Here is a 16,978-nt window from a genome sequence, read left to right on the forward strand (position 1 = left end):
GGTGCCTGAGGACATAGTTTCTGATCGGGGTCCCCAGTTCACGTCCCGGGTTTGGAGGGCGTTCATGGAGCTTCTGGGGGTCTCGGTCAGCCTGACCTCTGGTTTTCATCCCAAGAGTAATGTGCAAGTGGAGAGAGTTAACCAGGATGTGGGTAGGTTTCTGTGGTCGTATTGCCAGGACCGGCCAGGGGAGTGGGCGAGGTACGTTCCATGGGCAGAGATGGCCCAGAACTCACTCCGCCACTCCTCAACTAACCTTTCGCCCTTTCAGTGCGTGTTGGGGTATCAGCCGGTCCTGGTACCGTGGCATCCGAGCAAGACCGAGGCTCCTGCGGTGGAGGAATGGGTGAAGCGCTCGAGGGAGACCTGGGAGGCCGTCCACGGGCACCTGAAACGGGCCGAAGGGTGGCAGAAAGCGAGTGCTGACCGCCACCGCAGTGAGGCCCCGGTGTTCGCACCGGGGGACCCGATCTGGCACTCGACTCGAAACCTGCCCCTCCGCCTGCCCTGCTGGAAGCTGGGTCCGCGGTTTGTGGGGACATTTAAAGTCCTGAGGAGAATAAACGGGGTGTGTTATAGGTTACAGCTCCCCCTTGTTACCGTATTAACCCCTCGTTTCATGTGTCTCTCCTCAGGCCGGTGGTAGCTGGGCCTCTTCAAGAAGCTGAGGTGCGGGAGGTCCCTCCAAACCCCCTGGACATAGAGGGGGCTCCGGCGTACGCAGTGAGATCCATACTGGATTCCAGGCGTCGGCTGAGGGGCCTGCAGTACCTCGTGGATAAGGAGAGATACGGTCCAGAGGAGAGATGCTGTGTGCCGGTGGAGGACATCTTGGATCCATCTCTGCTGAGTGAGTTTCACCGCCTCCATCCAGATAGCCCTGCGCCTCGTCCTCCGGGTCGTCCTCGAGGCCGGCATCGGCACGCTGCAGGAGCCGAGCATCAGGAGGGGGGTACTGTCACAACTTCCACTGACGGTGGCGCCTTTCTCTGTTCGGGCGGTGTTCGGCGGTCGTCGTGCCGGCCTACTAGCTGCCACCGATCCATTTTTCCTTTTTGATTGTGTCTGTCTGTTTTTGTTATCACCTGTGTCTGATTAGTTAATTTCGGTGAGTTTATTAACCTCCGCTGCCTGCTAGTCTTTGTGCAGGATTATTTTGCTGTGTTAGCTCTGTTAGGGGTGCGTGTTTGCGCCACAGGGTTTTTTTCCCTCACAGTTGTTGTACCGTTGGTACTGTATTAGGAGTAGAGGTTTCTCCTCCGTGTGTTTCGTGATTTTCCCTGCCTATTGTTGGTGGGTTGGGACTTATAATAAACGACTGTGCCAACTGGAATTCCTTGCTCTCCTGCTCCTGACTCCTGCACCCACCTCTTCTTAGGAGGCACCTAACACATTTTAAGATTTTGGTAATTTGGTAATAGTTTTAAACATTTAGAAGTGAACCCTAATACATTTGTGATTATTTTGATTATTATTTTGATTCTGTAAAAAAACAACAACTGAAGAATAGGGAAATTATTTGAATTCCTTTATATTTGACCATAACTATGTCATTGCAATTGTCCCGTTACTATAAAGAATTAAATGTAGATATGTATACAATGATATGTTCTATGAAATGTTGCCCATGATAACACTAACAGTATTATGAAGTCGCAGGGATATTCTAGAATTGGAAGAGGATCTATTCTATAGGTAGACTATGCATGTCAGGATAGCTAGGAGTAGTGGGTGTGGAGTCAGGCGCAGAGAGCAAAGTTCCAAAGGAGAATGTTTATTCCAAATATGGGTCAAGCCAAAAACAGGCACACATGACCACAAAAACAGGACCAAAAACAAACCGTAAGCAATAAAACACGAACCTGCACTGACAGCAAAATAAACAAGCCCGCACAAAAGCAGGCGGGCCCTGAAGGCTTAAATAGCCCGGAATAAACGGTTAACAAGAAACAGCTGAAAACAATCAAGACAAAACCAACAGAAAAGGGAAAAAGAATCGGTGGCAGCTAGTAGACCGGTGACGACGACCGCCGAGTGCCGCCCGAACAGGGAGAGGAGCCACCTTCGGTGGAAGTCGTGACAGTACCCACCCCCTGACACGCCACTCCCTCAGCGCGCCGACACCGGCCTCGAGGGCGACCCGGAGGGCGAGGTGCAGGGCGATCTGGATGGAGGCGGTGGAAATCCCTCAGCAGGGATGGATCCAAGATGTCCTCCACCGGTACCCAGCACCTCTCCTCCGGTCCGTACCCCTTCCAATCCACGATGTACTGCAGGCCCCTACCCGGTGTCTAGAGTCCAGAATGGAACATACCGTGTACGCCGGGGGCCCCTCGATGTCCAGAGGGGACGGAGGGACCTCCAGTACCTCACCTGCCTGCAGGGGACCAGCTACCACCGGCCTGAGGAGAGACACATGAAACGAGGGGTTAATGCGATAGTAAGAAGGGAGCTGTAACCTATAACATACCTCGTTTATCCTCCTCAGGACTTTAAATGGCCCCACACACTGCGGCCCCAGCTTCCGGCAGGGCAGGCGGAAGACAGGGGCCTCACTGCGGTGGCAGTCAGCGCTCACATTCTGCCGCCCACCAGACAGTTTGAGAGATTCCTGGACGGCTCTCCAGGTCTCCTTTGAGCGCTGCACCCACTCCTACACCGCAGGAGCCTCGGTCTGGCTCTGATGCCACGGTGCCAGGACCGGCTGGTAGCCCAACACGCACTGGAAAGGCGACATGTTCGTGGAGGAGTGGCGGAGTGAGTTTTGAGCCAACTCCGCCCATGGGACGTACCTTGCCCATTCTCCTGGCCGGTCCTGGCAATACGACCTCAGAAACCTACCCACATCCTGGTTCACTCTCTCCACCTGCCCATTGGGTGAAAACCTGAGGTCAGGCTGATTGAGACCCCCAGAGGCTCCATGAACGCCCTCCAAACTTGGGACGTGAACCGGACCCCGATCAGAAACGATGTCCTCAGGCACCCTGTAGTGCCGGAAGACGTGGGTAAACAGGGCCTCCGCAGTCTGCAGGGCCGTAGGGAGACTGGGCAACGGGAGGAGACGGAAGGACTTCGAAAACCGATCCACAATGACCAGGATCGCCATGTTCCCCTGAGACAGGGGAAGGTCGGTGAGAAAATCTACCGACAGATGTGACCAAGGCCGTTGTGGAACGGGGAGGGGCTGTAACTTCCCTCTAGGCAGGTGTCTAGGAGCCTTACTCTGAGCACACACCGAACAGGAGGAAACATAAAACCTCACATCCCTCGCTAAAGTGGGCCACCAGTACTTCTCCCTAAGACCCTGCACTGTCCTCCTAATTCCCGGATAACCCGAAGAGGGTAGAGTATGGGCCCACCGGATCAGTTTGTCACGACCACCAAGTGGCACGTACCTACGTCCCGCTGGACACTGTGGGGGCGCAGGTTCCAATCGTGACGCCCGCTCGATGTCCGCGTCCACCTCCCATACCACCGGTGCCACCAGACAGGAAGCCGGGATTATGGGAGTAGAATTGATGGACCGCTCCTCGGTGTCATAGAGACGGGACAGCGCGTCGGCCTTAGTGTTAAGGAAACCCAGTCTATAGGAGATTAACCTAAATCTGGTGAAAAACATGGCCCACCTTGCCTGACGAGGATTCAGTCTCCTCATTGCCCGGATGTACTCCAGATTACGGTGGTCAGTCCAGATGAGAAAAGGGTGTTTAGCCCCCTCAAGCCAATGTCTCCACACCTTCAGAGCTTTTACCACAGCCAGCAACTCCCGGTCCCCCACCTCATAGTTTCGCTCCGCCGGACCGAGCTTCTTTGAAAAAAGCGCAGGGGCGGCGCTTCGGTGGTGTTCCCGAGCGCTGTGATAGCGCGGCTCCAACCCCAGCCTCGGAGGCGTCCACCTCCACTATGAACGCCAAAGAGGGGTCCGGATGAGCCAATACGGGGGCATCGGTAAACAGTGCCTTCAGATGACTAAAAGCTCTACCTGCCTCCGCTGACCACCGCAAACGCACCGTTCAGCAGTGAGGTAATGGGAGCAGCCTCCTGGCCAAAACCCAGGATAAACCTCCAGTAGTAATTGGCAAACCCTAAAAACCGCTTCACCTCCTTTAACGTGGTCAGAGTCGAACAATTACGCACGGCTGCAACGCGGTCACACTCCATCACCACCCCAGATGTGGAAATGCGATACCCCAGGAAGGAAACGGCCTGTTTGGAGAACACGCATTTCTGAGCCTTGACGTACAGGTCGTGCTCCACCAGTCGCCCAAGTACCTTGCGCACCAGAGACACATGCGCGGAATAGATCAGAATGTCATCGATATACACCATCACATGCTGCCCGTGCAGGTCCCTGAGAATCTCGTCTACGAAGGATTGAAAGACGGCTGGAGCATTCTTTAACCGATACGGCATGACGAGGTACTCATAATGGCCAGATGTGGTACTAAACGCGGTCATCTCCCTCCCGGATACGCACCAAGTTATACGCGCTCCTGAGATCCAGATATGTGAAAAAGCGCGCTCCGTGAAATGATTCCACCACCGTAGCGATGAGAGGTAGTGGGTAACTAAACCCCACTGTGATGGAATTTAGACCTCTATAATCAATACACGGACGCAGACCTCCATCCTTCTTCTTCACAAAAAAGAAACTCGAGGAGACGGGTGATATGAAGGGCCGAATGTACCCCTGCCCAGAGATTCAGTGACATATGTCTCCATAGCCGCAAGCTCCTGTGACAGCGGGTACACGTGACTCCTGGGAAGTGCTGCGTTTACCTGGAGGTTTATTGCGCAATCCCATCGTTGATGAGGTGGTAATTGGGTCGCCCACTTTTTACTGAAGGCGATAGCCAAATCGGGATATTCTGAGGGAATCCGCACAGTGGAAACATGATCTGGACTCTCCACCGTCGTTGCACCGATGGAAACTCCTATACACATACCTGAACACTCCTCTGACCACCCCTTTAGAGCCCCCTGTTTCCATGAAATCTGAGGATTGTGATTAGCCAACCAGGGAATTCCCAGCACCACTAGAAACGCAGGTGAATCAATAAGGGAGAAACTAATCCGCCTGGATATGTTTATTTTTGAACCATTCCATTGTAGATTTTGCTTTATGTTTTGGATCATTGTCTTGTTGGAAGACAAATCTCCGTCCCAGTCTCAGGTCTTTTGCAGACTCCATCAGGTTTTCTTCCAGAATGGTCCTGTATTTGGCTCCATTCATCTTCCCATCAATTTTAACCATCTTCCCTGTCCCTGCTGAAGAAAAGCAGGCCCAAACCATGATGCTGCCACCACCATGTTTGACAGTGGGGATGGTGTGTTCAGCTGTGTTGCTTTTACGCCAAACATAACGTTTTGCATTGTTGCCAAAAAAGTTCAATTTTGGTTTCATCTGACCAGAGCACCTTCTTCCACATGTTTGGTGTGTCTCCCAGGTGGCTTGTGGCAAACTTTAAACAACACTTTTTATGGATATCTTTAAGAAATGGCTTTCTTCTTGCCACTCTTCCATAAAGGCCAGATTTGTGCAATATACGACTGATTGTTGTCCTATGGACAGAGTCTCCCACCTCAGCTGTAGATCTCTGCAGTTCATCCAGAGTGATCATGGGCCTCTTGGCTGCATCTCTGATCAGTCTTCTCCTTGTATGAGCTGAAAGTTTAGAGGGACGGCCAGGTCTTGGTAGATTTGCAGTGGTCTGATACTCCTTCCATTTCAATATTATCGCTTGCACAGTGCTCCTTGGGATGTTTAAAGCTTGGGAAATCTTTTTGTATCCAAATCCGGCTTTAAACTTCTTCACAACAGTATCTCGGACCTGCCTGGTGTGTTCCTTGTTCTTCATGATGCTCTCTGCGCTTTTAACGGACCTCTGAGACTATCACAGTGCAGGTGCATTTATACGGAGACTTGATTACACACAGGTGGATTGTATTTATCATCATTAGTCATTTAGGTCAACATTGGATCATTCAGAGATCCTCACTGAACTTCTGGAGAGAGTTTGCTGCACTGAAAGTAAAGGGGCTGAATAATTTTGCACGCCCAATTTTTCAGTTTTTGATTTGTTAAAAAAGTTTGAAATATCCAATAAATGTCGTTCCACTTCATGATTGTGTCCCACTTGTTGTTGATTCTTCACAAAAAATACAGTTTTATATCTTTATGTTTGAAGCCTGAAATGTGGCAAAAAGGTCGCAAAGTTCAAGGGGGCCGAATACTTTTGCAAGGCACTGTAGCTAGGTAGGCAGAATAATGTTTAGTCAAGCATCCAGAAGTTGTAGCTTACACATCTTATCCCAGTGTCAACAGTGACAGCTGGACTGTAATAGCTGTACATGTAACAGCGAGGGACAAATAGGGCTTCTGTCATGCCCTGACCTTAGAGATCCTTATTATTCTCTATATTTGGTTTCGGTCAGGGTGTGACTCGGGTGGGAAAGTCTATGTTTTCTATTTCTTTGCTTTTGGCCATGTGTGGTTCCCAATCAGAGGCAGCTGTCTATCGTTGTCTCTGATTGGGGATCATATATGAGTTGTCATTTTCCTTTTGCGTTTCGTGTGATCTTGTTTTCTGTTTAGTGTTTTTTGCCTGACAGAAATATTCGCTTTCGTTTTCACGTTTGTTATTTTGTGTGTTTTTTGAATATTAAAATCATGAACATTTTCCCCGCTGCGTCTTGGTCCACTCTTCATTCAACAAACAAGAGTCGTTACAGCTTCCCAGTAACATCTCCATTGTCAAACAGTCACACAATCAGATTATATCTCGGCTATGTTACTAGGTAAAGTTTTGGGGAAAGCATAAGTCAGACAGATAGAAGAAGAGAGAGAGAGCGCGTGTGTGTGTGTGTGCTTCAGAGAGAGAGGGAGAGGAAGAGAGTGATTGTCTGAAGATAAGGACATTTATGGATACAGCATCACATGGCCGTTTGAACTGTTGAACGTCCAGGCCTATGTTTGTTCAGTAGGCCGTAGCTCACAGACGTGGAAGTGGAGTCAAGCTGTTGACATCGATCATCTCCCTACCCACTCCCTCAGTCATAGGAGTCTTTTCTAACACACTGTGGTAAAAAAAGGACTTCTGGTCAGGCTGAGAAAAACATCAGTTGTCTTTTCGGTCTACTGAGTAGTAGTCTTCATTGACAGTCAGAGAAAAAAAGGACATGGTTTTGTATTCTAAGTCTCTGTCTATGTTTTGTACAAATTAATATAGTTTTGATAGAGGTATGGTTATGTAAAATACCCATGTGGTATAGAACAACCCTGCCTCCCCAACTGATGCCACTCTTCTACCTTAATTTATCAATCCCTTCCCTGGTTGTTGTTCTTTCAGAGGGTGTGACACTGACCCTCACCCCTGACGAGGGCACTACTCTCAACATCAGCCAGAGTTCAGAGTGCAGCAGGAGGTCAAAGTGTATGGTATGCACCGGTACAAGCTTGAAGAAGTCCTGTTCCAGGGCTGGAAGTGATTATGTGGTGCTGCTGACAGACCCCAAAGTTGCTGTGAACATGGAGTTCACCTGCCCCAAACCAGAGGAAGTCTTCACTGTGGAAGTGGTCAGGGAAATAGGTGAGAACTCTATGAAATATATAATTGTTGTGGTCCCATGGTATTTAAAATGTCCATAGTGTCCTTAGAGTGTCTATAGCTTGTCCACATGGTACAGAAATACAGTGTCATTACAGTATAGGCACATTGTACACTGTAGTTATATTGCTATTACATAGTGCTTACAAGTGGGATACCTGTGTGCATTTTCATAATACATAGTCCATATGTGACTGTGTGTGTGATCATACCTGTGTGTGCGTCTCTGTATTGACTTCCTCTAACTCCTACCCTCCTTCCATCAGATTGTACCACAAGGTCCTGTAATGGAGACATCACCCCCATTGAGTCTAGAACCGGAATGCTTCCACTCCAGAACTTCACCTTTATTTGGAACCTGAAGCCCCCGGTTCCATGGGCGTTCCATTTGGACTTCACCCAGATGGGGCTGAGACAGATCCTGCCCTCTGAGAGATGTCCAGACCAGCACACGTATACCCTGCTAGCCCTCCAGAGGACAGGGGAGGCTGCCATCGGGACGTACTACTGTCTCTGGGGCTCAGGTCTTGAACCAGGGCAGGCTCTCTCTGGAGGTCACCGGAAGACGGAAACTGAACCCCACCATGTTCAACACTTCTGTTGGAGAGGAAATCAAATGCGAGTTGGTCAGACAGTGATTTCAGAATACTGAAGTAAAATCACATTGTTTTAATTTCATTAATATAAATGGATTACTTATGTCTGTATGTTTTTAGTGGACCTGGTTAACCTTGTATTTTCTGACACTTCATCAACATATCATTGTCCCTCAGCACTTGCTGTCCTCAAAGTGACTTTACCGGAAGGGACGTCATCTTTGGAGTTGCTCTCTCCAAACTACCCGAATAGTTTCCCTGACGATGACCTGATGGAGTGAAAGTTTGTGGTCCCTCCCAAACACAACGCTACGGTTGTCTTCCTGGGTCAGACCCAGCCGCTGTGCCTGAAGAAGGAGCCGGCCGTGGAGTATCACCATGGTAACGGTGGTTCGCAGTGGTGAAGAAGCTGTCGGACCTCCAGCCGGCCAAACGCCGGGACTCCTTCTCCCTGATCCTAAGGAACTGTGAGATGAACAGGATCGGAGAAAGCTCCAATGTTCCAACATCTAGTGGAAAGCCTTCCCAGAAGAGTGGAGGCTGATACAGTATATCAGCAAGGGGAGGACCAACTCCAAATTAATGCCCAGGATTTTGGAATGAGTTGTTCAGCGAGTGGGTGTCCACATATACTTTTGGCTATAAAGTTACATCTTTAATAAATTGTTTTATATAAAAGTAGCACTGTAACTACAAATATGGTATTCTCCCCCTGATGTACACACAGAGAGATACATTGTCACGGTATGCCCAAAGCAAGTAGTACCAACTCTCCTGGCCACCCCTAGTTGGCATGTGGGAATGAAGTCCTACTCCACTGTGTCCTGGATCGTCGATGTCCCCTCTAAGCTGGAAGCTCACCTCATGTTCGACAACATCAGCCAGCCCAAGTGCAGCAACCGCCACACGGGCATCAGGTACAACCAGAAGAGGATGGGTACCCCTCTGAGACGTCCTCTCTAGGTTTTTTCATTCTAGGGAGTTTTTCTTGGCCACTGTGGTCCTGCTTCTTCCTTGCTTGGTCTTGGGGTCCAGGCCGGATTACTGTAAAGCACTTTATGATGTGCTGTAAATAAATGAATGTGATTTGATCAGGGTGCAGATCCTGGGCTCCCTGGAGGAGATGTACAGCCAGCGGGAGGACGAGGAGGCAGTCAGGAAGATCCCTGTCTCAGAGAGTTTCTACCTCAACATGTCCAACTGTATGCCTGAGAAAGGAGACTTCAGCGTGCTCACACAGATCACACTGCACAAGGACAAGAGTGAGTGACCGACCGTGTGGAGCAGTCATGATAAGCAGTGTTGTTCTATCTCCTCTCAGTGAAAATCTAATGCTCAATGTTTCTCAGCATTTCTCTGATATTTTGTTCAGTCTGGTCTTACTACACTGAGTATACCAAACATTAGGAACACCTTTCTAATATTGAGTTGCACCCCTCCATTTTCCCCTCAGAACAAACTGAATTCATTGGAGCTTGGACTCGCTCAGTAGGTAGGATTATGCAGCTGCCTATGGCGGCAGATTGACGAGGGTGGCATTTTATGAGCTAAACTGGCCATTTTATGAGTCAAACTGACCAAACAATGACAATTTTTCTCGACCAGTGGCAAATGGGATTTTTAGGTGAGCATTGATGCCGCCCTGTGATAAGCAGTGCCCACTTTGCTTGTCCATTCCCAGTGAGTTTGTCCAGGGTTCTGTTGGAGACACATCGCTATGGCTCTGTATCATCATTCCGTCCAAACAATGATCTGACATGAGTCATGTAGCGGATATAGTATATGGTAGAACGAGTATGTGGCCTGTTGTGGAATAATCAGAATTTGTTGGTAACATATGTAAGATGTTTTATATTCATCATATGTTTGTAAGTTACTTCTCATCAAGAATGTTATTTTTGTATAATACTGTGGCAGGGTTGCAGTTATCTGTTCTATGTCAAGACTAAGTTGCATGGGCCGCAGAGAGGGGAGAGGTCAAAGTATCATCATGTGTAAACATATCTCTTGGCTCCACAATGTCTGTGTGCCAGTCAGCGTGTCTCTGTGATCTTGTCAAGATAGGATTGGTTGTATTTAGAATTGGTTGTATCTAAATGACAATTTGATATATGCCTGTTGATATGGAGGATTGGTTTATGGTTCTGGGGTTTGAGTAAGGAGACAAAGCTGAACGATTTATTATGTCTATGCTGTCTGACTATGTGTGTTCTTTGCTATTAAAGGATGGCAGTTGCAATGCAGAAGGGGCTCTCACGCTGATAATCAGAACTTAAATAGCCAAATTGATTAGTCACAGGAATCCGTACTAATAAAGCCAATGCAACGGCCTGTTTTACAAACAGTGGGCCTAGTACATGGATGGGAATTCATCAAATTCCATTGGGGGCCACATGGTAGGCTACACCCCAGTAAGCACGAGCCGCCATCTTTTGGAAGTCTTCTTTTTGGTCCTGTCATCATTTTTTGTGTTTTACAAATGGTAGGCTTACCAAATAGATGGGCATTCATAGAATTACATTTCAGGCAACACTGTAGGCTACACCTCAGTGGGCTTGGAAGCACAGACCAATGCCTTTTGGGTGACCTTTTTTGGTGCAGGCTTTTAAACTTTTCTTTTTCACTTACTGGGAGTATTCTAGTTTTGTGGTAGCAACATTTTTTGGTCTTGCCTAGGGCGTGGTGGAATTATTCTAATCAAATGAGAGACTTTTAGATTTCTTCAAAACAATTGAACTTTATTATTTAATTAGTGCAGTAATGGAGTTGGTCAGTAACCACCCTGGAGGTGATCCCTGAGAACTCAACCAGCAGGACAAAGCCACAGCATTTTATAGCAAAGTCCAACCTCCTGGATGTTCATGACAAATCACAGATGAGAGAATTTATACAAAGGTACATTGTGCTCTCATGCAACAGACATCACGATTACATCGCAACAGGTTTCTGTCTCAAGGTCGTTTACTTCTTGTTTATACAGAAATAGTAATGTAACATAGACACTAGGTCATTCGCTCAAATGATTTAAGTTCAGTGTTCATCTGCATATGGGAGAGAAAAATTAGATTGGGTCTCCCTGGCACCGACATACAGGCACACAGACACTAATCATGGAATGGAATGTCTTATTACCAAGCCATCGTAAATCTACTGTCAGCTTTAAAATCTCAGCGGCTCCTCTCAGACTCAGAGTTCTAAGAACACTATTCTGTTGCCTATTAGGTATAACAGTCTGAATGTACTAATATAGGGATACATTCTAATATTAAAGTAATGTGATTAACATGTTGTAATTCTACGGCAGGCGGCAGAACGGCAAGGACAGGCCCTGGTTGAGTCAAGTTGGCTGGATGTCCTTTGGGTGGTGGACGATTCTTGACAAACAGGGGAAATCGTTGAGCGTGAAAACCCCAAGCAGCGTTGCAGTTCTTGACACAAACCAATATGCCTGGCACCTACTACCATACCCTGTTCTTGCCCAAGGCTTAAAAATAATTCTTTAACCTGTCTTGTCCCCTTCATCTATACTGATTGAAGTGGATTTAACAAGTGACATCAATAAGGGATCATAGCTGTCACCTGGATTAACCTGGTCAGTCTGTCATAGAGTGTTCCTAATGTTTTCTATAATAAGTGTTATCAGCCTCCAGATTTGAAACATTATTATGTTAGTGAGTGGGTTGATAATGGGATATCAGTGAATACTGACCTGTGTGTGTTCCTGTTCCTAAGACCTGCTTCGGACCAGCATTCTGAGTGTGGTGGCAGCTCTGCTGGTTCTCATGGTGGTTGTGTTGGCTGTGGTTTGTGTAAGTGAGCTACCTTTTCTCTAGCCCTTCATGATAAATGTTGGGATGATTTCTCAGACAGATTCATCCCCAAGAAGAAAAAGTAGCAGGAGCAGCACCTATGTGGTTATCATTTTTCCTTTTAAAATAGAGCTTAATATCCATTGAAAGTGCTTAATATCCATTGAAAGTGCTGGTCTGAGAAACCAGCCTTTTGAGTACATATGGTAACTATGCATTACAAGGTACACTCTCAATTCAATAGTTTATTTGATATATAAAAAAAACTTTTCAGGATACACAGACTGCATTGGGCCTCACTCAGGCTTCCTTTACTAGGATATGGAACTGTAACATTTTACCAGAGTAATTTCTTCAGCAAAAACTGCTGTAGTGTTTTAATCAAGTTTGATCACGAAAATATAGGCTACTCCTCCCTCACATTCACATTGTTTTTACAATTTCAAAATAAAAAAATGACTGCTTGTAAAGGCTCAGGCTGCAGGTCATAGGCCCAGGTCGGGGCGGTCTTCAATTTTCAATCCTGATCAAGAGTCCTGGTGTGTCTTCTTATGCAATGTCAGACCCTGGCGAGAATCGAAAACGTTCTTTACACCCAAGACAGCGATACAGTTTGTGATTGCTCATATGCTCTTCCAGCAAAACCTCCTCATCCTCTGTGAAGCATATACCACAGATGTAACAAGAAAGTGATCCTGTACTTGCAACATGAAAATGTAGATGTTCTTTCAAACTTTCTACAGACTCAATTACGCATTACTGGGGATAGGGGATTTCAAATGGGACAACACTGTGGATTCTCTGACTTTAGTACAGACTCTTGGTCCAACTTCTGTCTGTGTTCTCTTTGACTTGGGTGGAGGTCCTTCACTCTCCATCCAATCAACACTATCACCACTCTCAATCTGAGTTTCAGACCAGTCTGAATTGACTGCAGATGGGGGCTGAGAGTCACTGTCACTGACATTTTCTGTTTTAATCTGTTCAATTTGCATTGTGGTGCTGGGTAGCTCATCCCTGTCTGTGTTTTCTTCACGTTGGGTTAAAACTTGGTAAAGATGTGAGGACTGACTTGGGTTCTGATTACAGTCACCTTTTACTCTGGCAGTAGATATGAAGGCTTCTGTATCAGCAGAATCATCAGTATCATCAGTATCATAATCCATCGCTTGAAGCTGCTCTTGTCCCTGACTGATGACCCATAGCTCCTCCTGTTCCACTTTAATCTGAGAAGGTTCCTCCTGCCCCAGACCAGGACTACAATCCTGCTGCTCAGGGGAAACTTTTTCAGAGATGGAGAGAGTGAGCTGCTGGAGGTCTGTGGGGAAAAAGAACATGATATATTTAGCTAGTACATTCTAATGCTGAGATGCTGGCTTACAAGAAATGTGTTCTAGCCAGATGTAACTTTTGTGTTGGAAACTGGAAGTTTCGGTACAGTTGTATAACTGCCTACAGGTCATTTGTTAGTTCGACAGTGTGATATTTTTGTGTAGGTAAAATAAGTGATGCGAGAAAAGGCGATGCAAACGCTTTTATGTGCAAATATTGATATAGTAAACATCACATCTAAGTAAATTTGGAGTCACGAGATGATATGGTGTATGGTCGTCTATGACTCGTGAAACCATGCAGTTTATTAGGCAACAGATTAAATAAATTATGAATTTCACAGGGTGGTGAATAATATCGAGGATCTTATTCTGATGACGGATGCTTGACAAATAAAAATATTCACGCTATTTTCCATAATAATCTCATGTAGACTAGTTTACCCGCACAGCCTGTAGTGTAGGCTATTTGTGAGCTGTTGGCTAGAACACACGTGCCAAGACCAAAGTAGACACATTTGCTATTTAACAGGACAATGTTTGTGACGAAACTATTGGTAGAGTTGAAAATGTGATGGAAACATATAGAACATTTGATTTGTATTCGGTACATGAAACCTTAAATGAAAAAGTACACTGTGTGCACTACGTTGTCACACACTCCGTTTGGTGGAAACACTACTGGTGGGGAAAATTCGAATTTTCTTCATTCTGATTTTTGAATGAAAAACGCATGAAAATCTGTCTCCAATTGGATTACATTTTTGCTAGTGATGACTCAAATGTAAATGCTCAACATGCATTAGGTATCTGTATAAAACGATGGTTGTTACGGGCTTAGCTAATAAGTAACACACCTTCTAGTCTCTGTAACTTTACTTCTGGTTTAAGAACAACATCCAGCAGCCTCTGTAGCCGGGCGTTCTCTTCTTCCGAACGGGACATTTTTTCCTGGTACTCCGCTATCGTTCGGTCTTTCTCCTCTTTTGAACGGCATAATTCTTGCTGGTACTCTGCTATCGTTGTTTCAACTGCCCCGAATAGCTCGTCGACAGCCGCTTTTAATCGCCTGTTAAGCAACATTCTCAATGATTTTATGTTAGGCAACATTTTTGTTTGTTATCTAGCTGAGTAGCTGCTAGCAAGTGTTGTTTTTCCTGTTCCACGCGCTCTTTTTCGAAACACATTTTTACACTATCACCACCTGCTGGGGTGGAATGTGACGGTGGAGTGTTGTGGAGATAATTGATTTTATTTTATTTAACCTTTATTTAACTAGGCTATTTGTATTTTACTTGTACTGTAGCTAGTCTATATTCTATAGCTACACTCTTAGGTATTTTCAATTACAAAAAAATGGTAATAAGGGATTACTTGAATGTATGACATTGTTGTCATGATAAGTGAACACGTACATTTTTTTAATTTGATTTATTTCACCTTTATTTAACTAGGTAGGCCAGTTGAGTAATTTTCTCTCTTTACAGTAGCCTACTTTGCATGTGATGTGTTTTGATCTTCCTCCTGTTGAGTAGGAAGAAGAAGAGACAGTTGTCTCACCAAGTGTCCATCTACAACCCCAACGGGACCAGCTTCCTGCCAGATCACAACAGGAGGTTCCCCAAATCACGAAAAGACAACGAGTCCCACATCTATGCCTCGATCGAGGACACGCTTGTATACATCTCCTGTGAGACGAGGCAGAGATGGTTGTCTATGGAGACCAGGCTGTGGATGTGTACCAGAGCTTTACTGGGCCCACAGAGACAGAGACCCTCTCTCTGGGGACAGTCCAGAGGTGAGCATCTACCAGCCTTTTGTGCCCCCATCCCATATTGCCCCACCCGTCCCCATCACATCACAACATCAACTGTTCAGAGGAGACTGTGTGAATCAGGCCTTCATGGTCGAATTGCTGCAAAGAAACCACAATTAAAGGACACCAATAATAAGAAGAGACTTGCTTGGGCCAAGAAACAAGAGCAATGGACATTAGACCGGTGGAAATCTGTCCTTTGATCTGATGAGTCCAAATGTGAGCTTTTTGTTTCCAACCACCGTGTCTTTGAGAGACGCAGAGTAGGTGAACGGATGACCTCTGCATGTATGGTTCCCACCATGAAGCATGGAGGAGGAGGTGTGATGGTTGGGGTGCTTTGCTGTTGACACGGTCAGTAATTCATTTAAAATTCAAGGCACCCTTAACCAGCATGGCTACCACAGCATTCTGAAGCGATATGCCATCCCATTTGGTTTGCACTTAGTGGGACTATCATTTGTTTTTCAACAGGACAATGACCCAAAACACACCTCCGGGCTATGTAAGGGCTATTTGACCAGGAAGGAGAGTGATGGAGTGCTGAATTAGATGACCTGGCCTCCACAATCACCCGACCTCAACCCAATTGAGATGGTTTGGGATAAGTTGGACTGCAGAGTGAAGGAAAACTAGCCAACAAGTGCTCAGCATTGATGGGAACTCCTTCAATATTGTTGGAAAAGGATTCCAGGTGAAGCTGGTTGAGAGAATGCCAAGAGTGTGCAACGCTGTCATCAAGGCAAAGGGTGTCTACATTGAAGAATCTAACATCTATTTTGATTTGTTTAACACTTTTTTGTGTACTACATGATTCCATATGTGTTATTTCATAGTTTGAAGAATGTAGAAAATAGTAAAAAATTAAGAAAAACCCTTGAATGAGTAGGTGTGCCCAAACGTTTGACTGGTACTCTGTGTGATTCACTGGAGTATCTGATAATCTATTGTCTGTCAAAGAAGCCCACATTGTTTGATACAGTTGATAATGTCATGTGTTTTGGCTGTGGGCACCTTTGCACTGCATAGGGAAAGTGTAACTTTTTATTTGAGCAGCACCCATGCTAAGTTTTTATGTAAAAAATGTTTGCTTTCAATTTATTTGAAGGGTATGTAAAGAATGTTGATTTTTTTTCACTGAATGTTGTAATTTTTTAAAATGTAGTTTGAACAGTAAGGACCAGTTTCATTGATGTAGAAAAACCTATTCTTGGACTAAAAAGCACTTAGTTTCAGTTGATTTCTCAGTCCTTTTTTAAGGAATAGGTTTAATCTGGGTCCTGGAAACCGACCCTCAACTTTTTAAATAATCTTACTTTTGAATGAATGATAATGTAGATGAACATACTTTGTGTATTTGTATATTTAATTCAGTTTACAGTGAATGTGTAGGAAGATAACGTAAAGGTAAACATTGATTGTCATAAATCAACAAAAAAAATCACACACACTAAAATCATTGTTTATTCGTCATGTGCACAAGATACAGGATAAACGGTGAAATGAAATGCTTACTTGCGAGCTTCCTCAACATTGCAGGAATAATAAAATGAGTGGTAAATCTAGAGCACTCCAAAATACTATGTCAGTAGTTAAAATAAGTTAAAAAATATATACTGTGAATATATAAGTCAGTGTACTGTTATATTTAAACATTTGTTTACCTTTATTTAAAACGGCAAGTTAGTTAAGAACAAATTCTTATTTACAATGATGGCCTGGAAATAGTGGGTTAACTGCCTTGTTGAGGGGCAGAAAGACAGATGTTTACTTTGTCAGCTCGGGGATTCGATCTAGCAACTTTTCAGTTACTGGCCCA

General features: G+C 45.6%; 1 protein-coding gene and 1 pseudogene across 2 annotated transcripts; one reads left to right on the plus strand and one right to left on the minus strand.

Moving 5' to 3' along the window:
• Positions 1 to 220: 220 nt before the first annotated feature.
• On the plus strand, positions 221 to 16,504 carry LOC118944496 (uncharacterized; annotated as a pseudogene). The gene is made up of 9 exons (XR_016494928.1): positions 221 to 405; positions 636 to 850; positions 7,350 to 7,589; positions 7,874 to 8,225; positions 8,381 to 8,670; positions 8,895 to 9,120; positions 9,299 to 9,465; positions 11,936 to 12,020; positions 14,876 to 16,504. The product of XR_016494928.1 is annotated as an uncharacterized LOC118944496 (transcript).
• LOC110511808 (uncharacterized) lies at positions 10,921 to 14,526 on the minus strand. Its single transcript, XM_021592560.3, is given in 4 exon segments — positions 10,921 to 12,596; positions 12,598 to 12,762; positions 12,765 to 13,330; positions 14,201 to 14,526. Coding segments are annotated over 4 exon segments (1,041 nt in total). The 5' UTR covers positions 14,454 to 14,526; the 3' UTR covers positions 10,921 to 12,539.
• Positions 16,505 to 16,978: the final 474 nt, after the last annotated feature.

Source organism: Oncorhynchus mykiss, chromosome 3 (assembly GCF_057628025.1).
Source record: "Oncorhynchus mykiss isolate SJ-2025 chromosome 3, ASM5762802v1, whole genome shotgun sequence".
NCBI lineage: Eukaryota > Metazoa > Chordata > Actinopteri > Salmoniformes > Salmonidae > Oncorhynchus > Oncorhynchus mykiss.